General features: G+C 37.5%; 1 protein-coding gene across 1 annotated transcript in view; it reads left to right on the top strand.

The window, feature by feature from the left end:
* The window catches only part of LOC106055829 (cAMP-dependent protein kinase catalytic subunit PRKX-like), an 87,570-nt gene that overhangs the window by 66,623 nt on the left and 3,785 nt on the right, over nt 1-17,162 (top strand). Inside the window, exons 3-7 of the mRNA XM_013212301.2 lie at nt 13,005-13,268; nt 14,100-14,219; nt 15,034-15,129; nt 15,463-15,520; nt 16,154-16,231. Coding sequence (XP_013067755.1) covers nt 13,005-13,268; nt 14,100-14,219; nt 15,034-15,129; nt 15,463-15,520; nt 16,154-16,231 — 616 coding nt within the window. The remainder of the gene's footprint in view (nt 1-13,004; nt 13,269-14,099; nt 14,220-15,033; nt 15,130-15,462; nt 15,521-16,153; nt 16,232-17,162) is intronic.

Here is a 17,162-nt window from a genome sequence, read left to right as displayed (position 1 = left end):
ACATTGACCAACTACAGAGTGACCAACTACAGATTGACCAACTACAAGTCCTTTGTTTCGTTAAGTTTAATTCCACCTATTTTTTTGTTCTCATTAAAAATGTTGTACCTAGAGTGTTGCAATTATGTATGTAATATTTAGAGAGCTCTCACGAAGGCCGCGGAACACATATTTGAGGCTCAGAGAAAAGCCACTGTAGAAGACAGGCGCATAAAACGTAAAGAAAACTTTAATAGCCCCTAGGCGGACAACGGCTTTGTCTGCATCAAATGTGAGAAAATATGCAGGTCGCAAATTGGACTTTGCCATTATTATTATACATTAAAGTCCAGTATAAAAAAATGGCGTACATCATTGTCGATAGTCTCGATACACAGTCGTTAGTTTGTAGTTCCAAACAGCTGGTACAACGTTGTCAGCGTATTAAATCCCTTATACCGAAATTAAATTAAACTTGAACAAACCTCTTTTATTAAAAAAATGAACATAACTTTTACTGAGAAATATACCCAGATTCAACTTGAAAGTAGATGTATGTAGAATCACGAATAGAATAGAATATAGAGCACTTGAAACAAATTACAGCTCACTTTAACAAATGAAACGTCTATCTGTGCCTTCAGCTTGTTTACTCCCTACTTCAACGTTCACTCTTCTATTTATAACCTCAACCACGTCATACTTCCTCGTGGTTACATCAGAATCTATGGAGCTAATAGAATCATTGTATCCGCCATAGTTATACTCATGGTTACATCAGAATCTATGGCGCTAATAGAATCATTGTATCTGCCATAGCTATACTCATGGTTACATCAGAATCTATGGAGCTAATAGAATCATTGTATCTGCCATAGTTATACTCATGGTTACATCAGAATCTATGGAGCTAATAGAATCATTGTATCTGCCATAGTTATACTCATGGTTACATCAGAATCTACGGAGCTAATAGAATCATTGTATCCGCCATAGTTATACTCATGGTTACATCAGAATCTATGGCGCTAATAGAATCATTGTATCTGCCATAGTTATACTCATGGTTACATCAGAATCTATGGAGCTAATAGAATCATTGTATCTGCCATAGTTATACTCATGGTTACATCAGAATCTATGGAGCTAATAGAATCATTGTATCCGCCATAGTTATACTCATGGTTACATCAGAATCTATGGAGCTAATAGAATCATTGTATCCGCCATAGTTATACTCATGGTTACATCAGAATCTATGGAGCTAATAGAATCATTGTATCCGCCATAGTTATACTCATGGTTACATCAGTAAAACACGTAGACACATTTTATAACAATAATGGCTCAATGCTTTTCGCCTCAAAGATTTACATGAAAGAGGCGCTTTCTTTTGTCTGCCTCGCCCTTAGTCATGTAAAAAAAAGTAAAAGTAAAGTTTTCCCTTTTAGACCTTGCGATCTATGGGGGCATCTGTTTCTTTGGCCAACGGTTAACGAGCAGGATGTTATGTGGCCAGCACAACGACCTTTACTTTTCCCAACTAAAGTCAGGTACCCATTAGAGTTGGGTGGACTCAAGGACGCCCTAAAAATCCCGAAATTCAAATCCCTGTCTTCACCGAGATTCGAACGCAGGAACTCAGGTTTGGAAGCCAAGCGCTTAACCATTCGACCACCGCACCCCTAGTCATGTACTAGTTCAGATTGATTCACAGGACAAAGTTTGGGGGAGGAATGGCGTGTGCAACATGGCTATTAATTAGGCGTTGTACTTAGGTCTTTGAATCATGACATACAACCCAACGTTGCTTGTTCTCCCGAGAGAAACCAAGAAACTCTACACACGGGTATGTTCTAGACCAGGGCTGGCGAACCTTTCTCGGTCCGAGTGCCAATTAATTTCAATTTAAAAACAATGAAGATTGTTGCGTGCCCAGTAGGTCTACTAGTGACGCCGCTATATAAAAGAAGTGTTACAGCCAGTAAGTCAACTGCATGTATAAAAACAGCTTAGTAACAATATTACTTGTTTATTCAATTTTATTATCCTGACCTAGAGATTTGAAGTCTTAGGGCAGGTTGATCAGTGCGACTTCTGCTGTTGTGTGGTAGACGATAACAGTTTGATATCTGGTGTATACCGTGTATTCTTCAAAGTTACACATGCCGCACTTAAATCATCGGTCAAGCAATTTCTGGCATCTGATTTAATATAATTCATTGTAGAAAATAAAGATTCGCATGAGTAAGTAGAAGAGAAAATTGACAGAATGGATGTTGTCACTTTTATCAGAGAATTGAAAGTTTTAGGCAGGTCATTCCAAACTTGAAGAATCTCATTTTCTGCTAATATCTGAGGTACTAATGATCCATTTAACCGTTCACGTTCAATTAATTCAAGTCGTATTCGTAAGTCAATAAATTTCTGTCTCCAAATTGCTCTGGACTGAAACTCAACAAGTTGCATTTCAAAGTCGTGTAATCCCATCCAAGAAAACATGGTCAAATCCAGAGTTTCAAAATCTACTGTATCTGGATATTTTATAAATTAGGAGGTGTACTCGAATTTTCGAAATTGTTCAAAACGCAGTGAAAATTTTCAGCAGTTGTGTCAATTATCTCTTAAAAACAATCTTTTCTGATAATCTTTGCCGGTAGTATCATGAACTTTTAAATCATCATAAAATTTCTCCAGTTTGTTAAAATAGTTTAATTCTTCCTTCTCTATGTCACGTTTGTAAATCTTCAACTTTTTCTCAAATACTGTCAAGATGTCAAATGCCTGATCGACAGATTTTCCGAAACCTTGCAACTTCGTATTAAGTTCATTTAAATGGGATGAAAAATCGGTAAAAAACATTAGTCTGATAAGCCAGTCAACATTTGTTAATTCTGAGCAATTTTGTTTGTTATCATCCATACAGATTCGAATTTCATCAAGGCATTCCACAAACCGTTCCAGAACGTGACCTCGGCTTAGCCACGTACGTTGTTGTACATTAATAAGCCAGAGTAACTGGACTGAACTTCATTTAGCAGCTGTTCAATTTTTCTCTTATTCAAAGCAGGGGCAGTAATGAAGTTTACGGTTTTTGTTACACATTTCATAATGTCTTCAAGTTCCTTTAAGCCGTTTTTTGAACATAGGGCTTGTTGGTGCACAATGCAGTGAAAAGTTATTAGTGGGTGTCCAACATGTCCTGTAAACAAAGTAACGAAACCTGCATCTTTTCCAGTCATACAGTTGTAACAGAAACTATTTTTTTTTTTAGATCTACACCTGCATTTCTGAGTTCAGTCACAACAGTTTGACAAATATCTGCACCTGTTGTTGTCGTTGGTAAAGTTGCTAATTTTATTAGTTCTTCGTGTATTTCATTTCCTTTGCTATATTTGGCAATGATGGCCAGTCTAGCGGACGATGTCACATCAGTACTTTCATCAAAGTAAATAGAATAGGCTTGACATGCATTAATATCCTTCTTTACTTGTTCTTGAATATTAACGTGCAATTTTATGACTCTTGCTTTAACCGTGTTTCGGCTTATTGGCAAATCCTTTATTCTCTGAATGACTTTATCCTTGTTTTGAAAGTCTTCAAACAAATAAGAAGCACATTCTAACATTTCTTCCTTGATATAATCACCGTTACTTAAAGGTTTTTTATGCTTAGCTATAATTTTTGAAACTTCAAAACTTGCAGCCACTAAGTTAGAAGAACTTTTAACAATGTTTACAAAAGAACTGCATTGTGAAATCGCTTTTTTTTTTATTTCACGCGATATATGTTCTTTTTTGCTCATCCTCGCTTTTGCCTAAAAGCCTAAAAGCCAGGTGTGATTGGACTCATAATGACGTTTTACTGATGATGTCCGACAAACAACACTTTCCAAACACATGGCACATAAGGCCTTGTTTTCTCTGTGAATCATTCCATATCTTTCAGTCCACCACTCTTGTAAAGGTCTGCCACTTCCTTCTTCTTCATTAAGTTTTCTTTTTTTTATTTTTAAGAATGACATGTTATGGTAATTATTCTGATAAAAATTTATTGATGGCAACGCTAGCAATCGATGTAAGACAGACACGTTTTCAGTATCAACAAAATGGCGGAAGCTAAGGAGCTCTCTTTCAAATACGAGATTTGTCTTGAAAAAAAAATATTATGCCCTATGCTCCCCAAATGAAACACAGTCATATGACAAAAGTATATGGAATATGATCCACTAGCGCTTCTTCCATATTATTTACAGTTCTCGGAAATAATTGAACGTTATTAATTATGGTAAATTGAGATATCCGTGATTTAAAAAAAAAAAACACACACACTTCTTAATATCATCGTCGTCGCGTGCCACTCAAAATCGTTTTGCGTGCCACCTTGGGCACGCGTGCCATAGGTTCGCCAGCCCTGTTCTAGACTGAAGTGTTTGACACTTTAAGCACAGTGTACTCTTAAACATTGGCACGAATAATGGGCTTATCATATCAGAGGCGGCTTCAACATTTCTCTACAGACTTACATATTGTTCAGAGTTCATTGACACGGTCTAGTCTGAGAAGCAATACCTCTGGCCGGGTCCCAGAATAGCGTGAAACATTACCGATAGCATAGAAGTGCAAACACAAGAGGCATATGTGCAAATAGACATGTACACTTTCTATAAGCCGCGATGCAAACTTGATACTCGGGATAGGTGGAGCAAGACCAAGAATTGGGGGAGTCTATAAAATAAACTTTTCGTCCGATTCAAAGTGGGACCTAAACGGGTCACGTGACTGTAAGGAGATGCGACTTGAACTATGTTGAAGATTATGGGCAAGAATTTCTTTTTAATTTCATTATCCTAGGCACAACGTAAAGTACAGTGTGTGTGTGCGCGCGTGAGTTTTGTGTGTGTGTGTTTGTGTGTGTCAGGGGTGCACCATTGGTGTGCCTCTTCTAACACTCATGTAAAACTGAAATCTCTCTGGTCAGTGGTCAAGTATAGCTCCAACGCTGCTCTGGTCAATCGTCCTGTACCTCTTACAACCATTAATGATCTTCTCAATATTAGAACTATTTTGAATACATCCACAAAACCTGACAGGATAGAATGTAAGGATGAACTAGCGGTTTAGGTGAATAGGGCTATTTTGTTTGGATAATTGGGACAAAGGTATTTTGTTTAGAGAGTTTGGACATAGGCTTTTTTCTTGTTTAGAGAGGTTGGATGTAGCCCTTTTGTTTAGAGATGTTGGACTTTGCCCTCTTGTTTAGAGATGTTGGACTTTGCCCTCTTGTTTAGAGAGGTTGGACTTTGCCCTCTTGTTTAGAGAGGTTGGACTTTGCCCTCTTGTTTAGAGAGGTTGGACATAGGCTTTTTTCTTGTTTAGATAGGTTGGACATAGGCTTTTTTCTTGTTTAGAGAGGTTGGACATAGGCTTTTTTCTTGTTTAGAGAGGTTGGACATAGGCTTTTTTCTTGTTTAGAGAGGTTGGATGTAGCCCTTTTGTTTAGAGATGTTGGACTTTGCCCTCTTGTTTAGAGATGTTGGACTTTGCCCTCTTGTTTAGAGAGGTTGGACTTTGCCCTCTTGTTTAGAGAGGTTGGACTTTGCCCTCTTGTTTAGAGAGGTTGGACATAGGCTTTTTTCTTGTTTAGAGAGGTTGGACATAGGCTTTTTTCTTGTTTAGAGAGGTTGGACATAGGCTTTTTTCTTGTTTAGAGAGGTTGGACATAGGCTTTTTTCTTGTTTAGAGAGGTTGGACATAGGCTTTTTTCTTGTTTAGAGAGGTTGGACATAGGCTTTTTTCTTGTTTAGAGATGTTGGACTTTGCCTTCTTGTTTAGAGAGGTTGGACATAGGCTTTTTTCTTGTTTAGAGAGGTTGGACATAGGCTTTTTTCTTGTTTAGAGAGGTTGGACATAGGCTTTTTTCTTGTTTAGAGAGGTTGGACATAGGCTTTTTTCTTGTTTAGAGAGGTTGGACATAGGCTTTTTTCTTGTTTAGAGAGGTTGGACATAGGCTTTTTTCTTGTTTAGAGAGGTTGGACATAGGCTTTTTTCTTGTTTAGAGAGGTTGGACATAGGCTTTTTTCTTGTTTAGAGAGGTTGGATGTAGCCCTTTTGTTTAGAGATGTTGGACTTTGCCCTCTTGTTTAGAGAGGTTGGACATAGGCTTTTTTCTTGTTTAGAGAGGTTGGACATAGGCTTTTTTCTTGTTTAGAGAGGTTGGACATAGGCTTTTTTCTTGTTTAGAGAGGTTGGACATAGGCTTTTTTCTTGTTTAGAGAGGTTGGACATAGGCTTTTTTCTTGTTTAGAGAGGTTGGACATAGGCTTTTTTCTTGTTTAGAGAGGTTGGACATAGGCTTTTTTCTTGTTTAGAGAGGTTGGACATAGGCTTTTTTCTTGTTTAGAGAGGTTGGATGTAGCCCTTTTGTTTAGAGATGTTGGACTTTGCCCTCTTGTTTAGAGATGTTGGACTTTGCCCTCTTGTTTAGAGATGTTGGACTTTGCCCTTTTGTTTAGAGATGTTGGACTTTGCCCTCTTGTTTAGAGAGGTTGGATGTAGCCCTTTTGTTTAGAGATGTTGGACTTTGCCCTCTTGTTTAGAGATGTTGGACTTTGCCCTCTTGTTTAGAGAGGTTGGACTTTGCCCTCTTGTTTAGAGATGTTGGACTTTGCCCTTTTGTTTAGAGATGTTGGACTTTGCCCTCTTGTTTAGAGATGTTGGACTTTGCCCTCTTGTTTAGAGATGTTGGACTTTGCCCTCTTGTTTAGAGATGTTGGACTTTGCCCTCTTGTTTAGAGAGGTTGGACTTTGCCCTCTTGTTTAGAGATGTTGGACTTTGCCCTTTTGTTTAGAGATGTTGGACTTTGCCCTCTTGTTTAGAGATGTTGGACTTTGCCCTTTTGTTTAGAGATGTTGGACTTTGCCCTCTTGTTTAGAGAGGTTGGACTTTGCCCTCTTGTTTAGAGATGTTGGACTTTGCCCTTTTGTTTAGAGATGTTGGACTTTGCCCTCTTGTTTAGAGATGTTGGACTTTGCCCTCTTGTTTAGAGAGGTTGGACTTTGCCCTCTTGTTTAGAGATGTTGGACTTTGCCCTCTTGTTTAGAGAGGTTGGACTTTGCCCTCTTGTTTAGAGAGGTTGGACTTTGCCCTCTTGTTTAGAGAGGTTGGACTTTGCCCTCTTGTTTAGAGAGGTTGGACTTTGCCCTCTTGTTTAGAGATGTGGGACTTTGCCCTCTTGTTTAGAGATGTTGGACTTTGCCCTCTTGTTTAGAGATGTTGGACTTTGCCCTCTTGTTTAGAGAGTTTGGACTTTGCCCTCTTGTTTAGAGATGTTGGACTTTGCCCTCTTGTTTAGAGATGTTGGACTTTGCCCTCTTGTTTAGAGATGTTGGACTTTGCCCTCTTGTTTAGAGATGTTGGACTTTGCCCTCTTGTTTAGAGATGTTGGACTTTGCCCTCTTGTTTAGAGATGTTGGACTTTGCCCTCTTGTTTAGAGAGGTTGGACTTTGCCCTCTTGTTTAGAGATGTTGGACTTTGCCCTCTTGTTTAGAAATGTTGGACTTTGCCCTCTTGTTTAGAGATGTTGGACTTTGCCCTCTTGTTTAGAGAGGTTGTACATAACCCTCTTGTTCAGAGAGGTTGGACAAAGACTTTCTATTCATATTTAGAAAAGTTGTACGAATGGTATTTGAATTTGAATTTTTCACTTTCCAATTCAAAATGACATTGATGGCATGCTGAAGACTTGGTTACGGGTCGGGGTTAAAGGTTAGGTCGCTGTGCTGGGTGAGGTGCTGGATTCTTTGTTTTCTTCATTCATTGTTCTTGTAGATGTCATCATGTGCTACATTCCCAAACGACATGCTAAGTCTATTCTTGCAGGAGTTTTGAAGATGCTGCCAATATGCCAACTTTATTCTGTAACCATTTTATTTAAAAAATAGATCTAAGACTTATGTTTAAAAAAAAGATATAAATACAACTTATACCAAATAGACTTCTACAAGCTAAGATTAAGTTATCATATAACAAGATTACAAAGAAAGTTTTGTGTAATTACACAAACTCAGAGGCGGCCCCAATCGGATCTGCGAATATTCCAATCAACGTGAAACCCACCAGAAATAAGAACAGCAACAGGTCTGTGTAGCTCTTACACAACTTAAAGGCAGCTTACTCCTTGGCTTAACTATTTCCAATTTCCTCAAACTTTTCATCGAATTCTTACAAGGATGCCCAACTTACGGCCTGCGGGCCAGATTCGGCCCTTGAGACGGTCTATCTGGCCATATTAAGCGTCTGTCCACAGCATATAATGAATCCACAGAGGTGATACGGCCAATGACAATGTCGTGGAAAAAAATATCTTAACACCACAGTGTTAAGTTGGAGAGGGTCTACCAAAATGGAAGAGACCCGCTGGTACACAATGAGTTGAGACATATGCTCTTAACACTCCTTGCAGGTGCCTCTTTTTATTTCATTCTGACGCTTTACTTGCCTGATACATTTGCAGACACACATACACGCGAATCAGTTTGTTTGTACTTGGTCAATATTTAAACAGTTTGTCCGCACAGAGATGTCTATCTGGCATTAATCACCAGAAAGTAGAAACACACGAAGAGAGTTGGCAATTTTTATTTTTTTTTATTCACATTCAAACAATCCCTGTCAGTATATGGAGAAATTAATTGCGATAGGGCTTCAAATCATAAATCAACTATCAACGGGTCATATAATACTGAGACCAAAGGTTTATGGCCCCCTAAAATAATACATTGCTAATCATTTCCCTGGTGATAATTTTACTGCGTATAATTTATCACCCTGTGCTCACTGCTGCCGTGAAAGTAAAAGTAAAGTTTCCCTTTCAGACTTTGTTATCTGTGGGGCAGATGATGTAAAAGTTTCTGTGGCCCACGGTTCACGAGGGTGTCATGTGTCCAGGACAACGACCAACCGCCTTTACGTTTCCCCAACTAATATATTAGAGCTGGGTGGACTCAGAGGCGCCCTGAAGATCCCTAAATTTAAAATTCCTGTCTTCACTGGGACTCGAACCAATTAAAATCTCTTGCTTTCTTCTGTGACTGTAGAGGTAGGCTTGTTCCAAAACACTCGCCTTGTTTCTTGTCTGCGTGCCACCTCTTCGTGTCTACAACGTTGTATTGCCTGCATCCAACGACATGCACAAACATCCAAACATTCAATGCGCAAAATCACGTTTGGATTAGTTGAGCTCATGGATGACACATTTGACGACATTGTGTCCAGTCTTTGAGTCTTGTCACACTTCTGATCCGTGTCAGCCTCTTGTCGAAGCAGCTGTAGTCATTGATAAGTTCGACATTCAAGAAGCACGTCATCCTAAAGAAGAAAGGGAAACAAACGTGAAATTTGGCAAAAAAAAAAATGAACAGAAGAAAAACACAAAAAAAAATAATTTAAATGGCAGAAGATCTACTCATGGAACCCACAAACACAGACAATAGTGTATCTTGTCAAAAACTTAGTGTGTAATGTTTTAGAATAAACAATCTCTTTCAATATTTCTATCTCTCTCTTTCTCTCCCTCTCTTTCTCTCCCACTTTCTTTTTCTCTCTCTTTTTCTATATCTCTCTTTCTGTATATCTCTCTTTCTCTCTCTTTCTTTCTTTCTTTCTCTCTCTCTTTCTTTCTCTTTCTCTCTCTCCCTTTCTCTCTCTCTCTATTTCTCTTTCTCTCTCTCTCTTTCTCTCTCGAACATCTACATCTGTTTTGACATGTTCCTTTGATTGCTAGTTTAATTATTTATCACTACCTGCTAGTCTTACAGAAATTTCGGTTGATAACTGCTGGTCTAGAACAAGGCGAACAGATTGTGCTGCTAAATCTATTTCTGTTTTAGTTTATCTATGCAAACGTTCTAGACGTCTATTGTCCAAATGTTACGTTTTGTTTAACTCTAATAGGGCCATGTGGGTACGCTCTGCCTGTGAATGAATTGTAATGCAAACGTTTAGATACTTCGAAAATAGCAAAGTTTCTGAGTATGTGTTGCTATGGTAACGTTATGAATGAGATTTGCAATAACAATTTCAGCCATCCCCCTACACTAAAATCCAGTTGCTTAACAAGGGATTGTAGTTTTGGCCTCTTTAGGGGACCCTGCATTTTGACATTCGACATCATGACATGAGATAATGTACTTAATAAATATATAAGTCTAATGTGTGGAATACATGCAATATGATAGCATGGTATTGGCTTAATATTTAAAGTAAAAAGAAAATTCGGACACTAATTTGGGGGACCCCTCAAGTTGGGGACCGGGGTTCATTCAAATTTTGATCCCTCCCATAGCTACGCCACTGCTAAAATCATCTTTGTCTATCTTCTCTTGTAGGTGTTTAAGTTCTCCTTAGAATTTTGATTTATTTTTATAGATTTAATCCACCTTAACACACTATCGTTTTGTGACATTGCGTTTTGTAATCGACATTTTGTACAAAATGTGTCTAGTTACTCTAGTAGATCACTTTTAACAAAGCTTATATCAACTCAGTCCGTCCGTCTGTCTGTCCGGCACAAATTTTGTACACTTTATTTCTCTTCACATTCTCGGATCAAGTCCAAACTGTGCACAATTATTCGTTGTCCATAACAAAAACATGAATCAATAAAAAAAATTAACTAATTAATTAATTAGTAGGTTAGTAATTAATTTTTTTTTGATCTAGAAAAAGGGTAAATATCTTACAATATTAAGATACATTTCTGTAAATGTGCAGTTTTTTTTCCTTTATATTGTCTTTCTTTTTTAAAAAGTATCTTTACAATTCGCTTGTTTCTTTTCAGGTTAAAAATAAAATACACCCACATATACATATACACACACATGTATAAACCTATAATAATTGCCATTATTATTACCATTATTTGCACAGCTTTTTTGCTAATAATGTTAAGAGACATTCTCCTCTATTTCAGTTCTGTAAGCACTCTTAGAATGACATCCCTTCCTCTTGTTCCCGTGTACCTAAACTGAATGGGGCGCCGTGTCTACTGTGTTAACATCTTTTTTTGAGTTACTCTCTCGTAACATTGAATTCATCAACTTACAGTGTTGTGGATTAGCAGCAAGGCGTGCAACTCGTTTGAACTTTGATCTTTCACCTGCCCATCTTGATCTTCTGATATTGTTTAAATATATATATATATATATATATATATATATATATATATATATATATATATATATATATATATATATATATATATATATATATATGCTATGTACTACTGCCTTGATTACTCAGAGTTGTCGTATAACGCACTGCAATAATAGAAAATGTCGAAGATAACATAATTCTCATTGTGTAGAATTTTGAATTGGTGTGTACCATACGAATGAGATAACACACGAAATAAATATTGCACATATCTGTTATTGCAATACTTTTATGTTATAGAAAGGAAGTAGAGTGCTAGTTGTATTTTCATTTCATTATGTGTAGAATAAATATATATTCTTGAACAAAAAAATGTCCATAAAGATAATTTACTGCACACCGAGTAGCCTGTAATAAGTATCAAGCATTCACCACGGGTTAAAAGAGATTGAGACGAAAGTGGTTATCATTTTAGTCACCCCTGCGTTCACAAGGGGACGTAACCTTTTTATATATGTATTTTCTTTTCAGGAAATATTGTGTTAGCTTGTTGCCTTGTACAAGCCACATCTGTTTTTACAATTGAAGGCATATAGCTTGAAAACCTAATGTCTCTCTCCCTCCATCCTTTCTCTCTCTTTCTCTTACATTCCTCCCTCCCTCCTTTCTCCTACATTCCTCCCTCCCTCTCTTTTTCTCTTACATTCCTCCCTCCCTCCTCTCTTTTTCTCTTACATTCCTCCCTCCTTCCTATCTCTTTCTCTTACATTCCTCCCTCCTTCCTCTCTTTCTCTTACATTCCTCCCTCCCTCCTCTCTCTTTCTCTTACATTCCTCCCTTCACCCTCTCTTTTTCTCTTACATTCCTCCCTCCGCCCTCTCTTTTTCTCTTACATTCATCCCTCCTTCCTCTCTTTTTCTCTTACATTCATCCCTCCTCTCTCTTTCTCTTACATTCCTCCCTCCACCCTCTCTTTTTCTCTTACATTCCTCCCTCCTCTCTCTTTCTCTTACATTCCTCCCTCCACCCTCTCTCTTTCTCTTACATTCCTCCCTCCACCCTCTCTTTTTCTCTTACATTCCTCCCTCCTCTCTCTTTCTCTTACATTCCTCCCTCCACCCTCTCTTTTTCTCTTACATTCCTCCCTCCGCCCTCTCTTTTTCTCTTACATTCCTCCCTCCACCCTCTCTTTTTCTCTTACATTCCTCCCTCCGCCCTCTCTTTTTCTCTTACATTCATCCCTCCTTCCTCTCTTTTTCTCTTACATTCCTCCCTCCGCCCTCTCTCTTTCTCTTACATTCCTCCCTCCACCCTCTCTTTTTCTCTTACATTCCTCCCTCCGCCCTCTCTTTTTCTCTTACATTCATCCCTCCTTCCTCTCTTTTTCTCTTACATTCATCCCTCCTTCCTCTCTTTTTCTCTTACATTCCTCCTTCCTCTCTCTTTCTCTTACACTTCTCCCTACCCCCTCTCTCCTTCTCTTATATATCTCTCTCCCTGACTCCCTCTCTCTCTCTCACATTCTTCCCTCCTCTCTCCTACTCCCTCCCACCTCTCTCCTTCTCTTACATTTCTCTCTCTCTCCCTCTCTCTCCCTCCCTCCCTCTTTCTCTTTTTTTCTCAATCAGTGTTGATACATGTCGGTGCATCACGTTAAAATCTATGCCTACTTCTGTGTAAGCCAGTGTTTTAGATCCACCCCCACCCCCTTTCTTTCCCCTTCCCCACATCTCTATAGAAGTATAGATCTATGTCAGTGTTTCTGTGTGTCATTATTCACCTACCACATGCATTTGACCGTTAAAACAAACATCCCTGCCACCCCCAACACCCTCCCGTATCACTTTCTTCTCCCTCTCTTCCTCTGCAGATTGTGGTATCACAAAGACGAGACGTTCTTGTACATGCTCCTAGAGTACGTGCCCGGGGGAGAGCTATTCTCTTATCTTCGCAGCATGGGCAAGTTTACCTCTTCGGCGGGCAACTTCTACGCCAGCGAGATTGTGGTCGCCCTGGAGTATTTACATTCGAAGAACATCGTTTATCGCGATCTGAAGCCAGAGAACCTGCTGCTGGATAGAGGTGGCCACCTCAAGATTACAGACTTTGGATTCGCTAAAGTTGTCGAAGACAGGTATACTGTTGAAGAGTTCGGATTTTTAAAGGGGGGTAACTAGCCATTTTATTCTTCAACAACTAAAGAGAAAACAGATGGAAAATGTTGAAAGTGAATCGGGAGAAAAAAACAACAACTCGAGATTAAGTGATAGGCCACATCAACGGGATTTCCAGAAATAACCCGCATGTCTCATAAAGCTATTCTTGTCTTTTATGTCTTTTCTATGTGTTTTCTCTCCCACGCAAAGTTTTATAACCAAATTTTTGTAATAGATTGTAACCTATAACCGAATAAACGTATATCATAATATATGTGACCAATAGCATAGGCTACATCTAATCGGTAGATCTTCTAGATCCAGATCTTTTCCAGCTTCTCTTATAGAAGTCTAATCGATCATGGCACCTTTCTAAGGTGTAGACCTACAACATTTAGAATCTAGGTAGCTTCTGATGAAACAATGCAAATTTGTGATTACTGTGGTCAAATCAGTACTACCCAAATGTTGGTTAACCTCTGTTATGTAAAAAGTACTCTAGGCATTATAAGGCTTCTAAATAGTGCATTTTAAGGCTTTTTTTAAGGCTTCTTGGGTTAGGGCACCTCTTTGCTCTATGGGTACTTAATATGTATTGACACGATTTGTTGTTCTAAACTATTAATTTGATCAGGCTAATTATTTTCAGTCAATCAATAATAATTAACATACAGTAGATGTTTTTGATACAAGATCATTCCTCTTATACAATCAGTGAGAATTGTACTTTATAAGACAGAGAAAGTATATGTAAACTCATAGAATGGAATAGAATGCCCACTTCATTGTCTGCTTGTGTTTCGTCTCAGGACCTGGACACTTTGTGGTACACCTGAATATCTGGCTCCAGAAATCATTTTAAGTAAAGGTCACAATAAGGCTGTGGACTGGTGGTCACTTGGGATTTTAATCTATGAAATGTTGGTTGGGTAAGTCTTGTGTAGTTTGTTGACTGTTAAATTCTTGATAATTCTTTGCCAAACAAATGCAGGAATTCCTTAATTATGTGGTACTCACAAATCAAAGGTTCAATCTCATCAAGAATTCACTATATCTCCTTTGTTGTTACTGTAAACAAAAAAGGGTTCTCAAAATGTTCAGTGTAAAGTTGTTTTTAAATGTATCAGTAAGACAGATATTTGTCAGCTGAGGATGAATTTGGCCAACAGCTAGAAATCTTTCTCATCCCCCTCCCCCACACACACACTCAGTGATGTGAGTCCATGTGCAGATAACTTTAAAAAGACTTTAATGGCTATGTAGACTTGTTGACATTGAGTGGTTTGATAAGACCTGCTTAAAAGATTTCAGCTGTAAAGCTTTCTGCTATTATGTTTCAATGTTTAGCTACAAACTAGCAGATCAGCTTCTCATAACATAACTAGATGGGGAGGGGGGGATGAGGATTAACCATTTCTCTTCATTGTCTCTAATTAAGAAACTTACCAAGCTTTTATATTGTCATAGAGAGCTACCAGACAAATGCCTTCTTCATGTCTCTAATTAAGAAACTTAGCACGCTTTTGAAAAGTCTTAAAGCTGCTTTCAAACAAATATCATATTTATTGTTCTAAAGTCAAGTTGACATTCTCTGGTTGTCCCAGGCAGTCAACTCCATACATAGTTTTGGTGATTCAAGACATATGCTTTTAAAACTGATGAAACTAAATGTTCTTATTCTTTAAGAAACACATTTTGTTTACTTACTATTGTACTGTATTGACAATACTTTTCTTTCCCCAGTTATCCACCATTCTATGCTGAGAATCCATTTGGGATTTATGAAAAAATTGTTGCAGGGAAACTAGAGTGGCCAAAAACTGTAGACCTGGTGGCAAAGTAAGTAACACATCAATAGAGAAAAAGAAATTATGCAATTTCCTAATTAAGATCAAAGCCTAGATAGGTTACGATACTGTTTTAGAGATAATGTCCCAATCATGATATATTTATTTTGATAATAAATAAACTATAGTTACTAAAAAATTTATCGCCCATGGTAGTTATATGATAAGCTATTAGAGTAAAAAAATCAATTTTGCGTATTTGTTGTAAATGAGAAACATTCTCTATATTTAGTTTTTTTCTACTCATGTAAATGTTTTCCCCCATCAAATTGAGTGGAACTTATTTACATACAATCAATTAAAAATTACAATGTTTATTTTGCAGAGATCTTATCAAAAAGTTACTAATTCCAGACAGAACTAGGAGACTTGGTAATATGAAGGTCAGTATTCTTCTCTAATGTATAATCATTTTTTTTGGGGGGCTATGCTGTTAGATGTTCTTTTTTTTTTTTTTAAGTTTGACCTAACAAATTTAGTTACAGTTACCTGCTGTAGCTACCTAGTTGTAACAGCTATCTGTTTTAACTTGTTGTAAAATCTGGCCTATTTTATGTAATTTTAACAGCAGTATGTTATAAGTTTTTTAAATTGCCATATTGATATTTGTTAAAACTTTAACTCATTTCAACATCTAAATGTTATGCAGGTTGCAACTGGGCTTACATAGTTATGTGAAACATTACACTTTCTTCTGAATCTAAGACATTACCATATGTTATCTCTAGCTTATTGCATCAGCTCTTTGTCATAACTAATTTATTGCATCAGCTCTATGTTATAACTGCAGCTACACATTATAACTTATAGTAACATATATATATATGTTTTAGCTTCTTCAGTTAAACAGTAATAAATGTACTATTGTGGCTGCTTTGTAATTACAGCTATATTCTTTATGTACTAATTGTAATAGCCATATCTCTTCAGTCCTCTGCTCTATCACTTCTATAATATTGCAGTTGTGCATCTTGCATTATTTGTTGCTGTCACACAAAACTTTTATTTTTTAATAGAATGGTGCCGAGGACATCAAAAAGCACAAATGGTTCAGAGGTCAGAACTGGACAGACGTCTTAGCCAGAAAGTTAAAGGTTGGCCTCATTTGTATGATATCTTTCTGCATTCAGTTTTTCCTCATATCACCTGGGTATAAGTTATTGACGTTTAGGGGGACAGATACTGTTTAGATGGGGTTGGAATGTGAATATCTTCTTATTGAAATGTAGCATATGTACAGTGAAAACTTTTAAATCATAAAGGAAAGATGTGAAATGTCTAAAATAAAATAACTTTGTCATATAGGAAACATTCAAATTCACCTAGAAATGATTTGTGTGTGTGGCTATTATCAGTTTTGTGTATAACTAATGAAAGAAAGTTCATAAATTTGTAATAACTCTGTGATGTGAAGTTTGTGTAGTAAAAAGAAATAAAAAAAAAAAAAAATTCAAATATCTATAAATAAAAAAAAAAGTGTGGAATGAAATAGGTCGTGTTTTCTGTTTAATAAATCTGCATGTTTTCAAACAACCTGAAGGCCATTTTGTTTGATTCTACCTATCTATCTACTACTACAAACTATTAGCAATTCAAACATATGCTAAAAGTCGGACACAAAAAAACTGTTACCAAATTGGTTTAGAATAGTTGGTGTGTCTGGAGGTGTGGTGGCTGAATGGTAAAGTGCTTGGCATCTGAACTGGGGTCCAGGGTTCAAATCCTGGTGAAGACTGGGATTTTTAATTTTGGGATCTTTAGGTGCCTCTAATCTGAGTCCACCCAGCTCTAATAGGTACCTGACATTAGTTGGTAAAGGCGGTTGGTCGTTGTGCTGGCCACATGACACCCTCTTAACTGTAGGACACAGAAACAGATAACCTTTACATCATCTTTCTTATAGATCACAAGGTCTGAAAGGGGAACTATTAGTTGGTTTGTCTGAGTGGCATAAACCATTTGGCTACCTATAACTTGAACTAAGTTGTGTTTGCTGAGTGCCCAAAGATTGGAAATCTTTTCCCA

The sequence above is a fragment of the Biomphalaria glabrata genome, chromosome 15 (genome assembly GCF_947242115.1).
Source record: "Biomphalaria glabrata chromosome 15, xgBioGlab47.1, whole genome shotgun sequence".
NCBI lineage: Eukaryota > Metazoa > Mollusca > Gastropoda > Planorbidae > Biomphalaria > Biomphalaria glabrata.
Note: the sequence above shows the minus strand (reverse complement) of the source record. Positions and strands in the feature narration are given on the sequence as shown.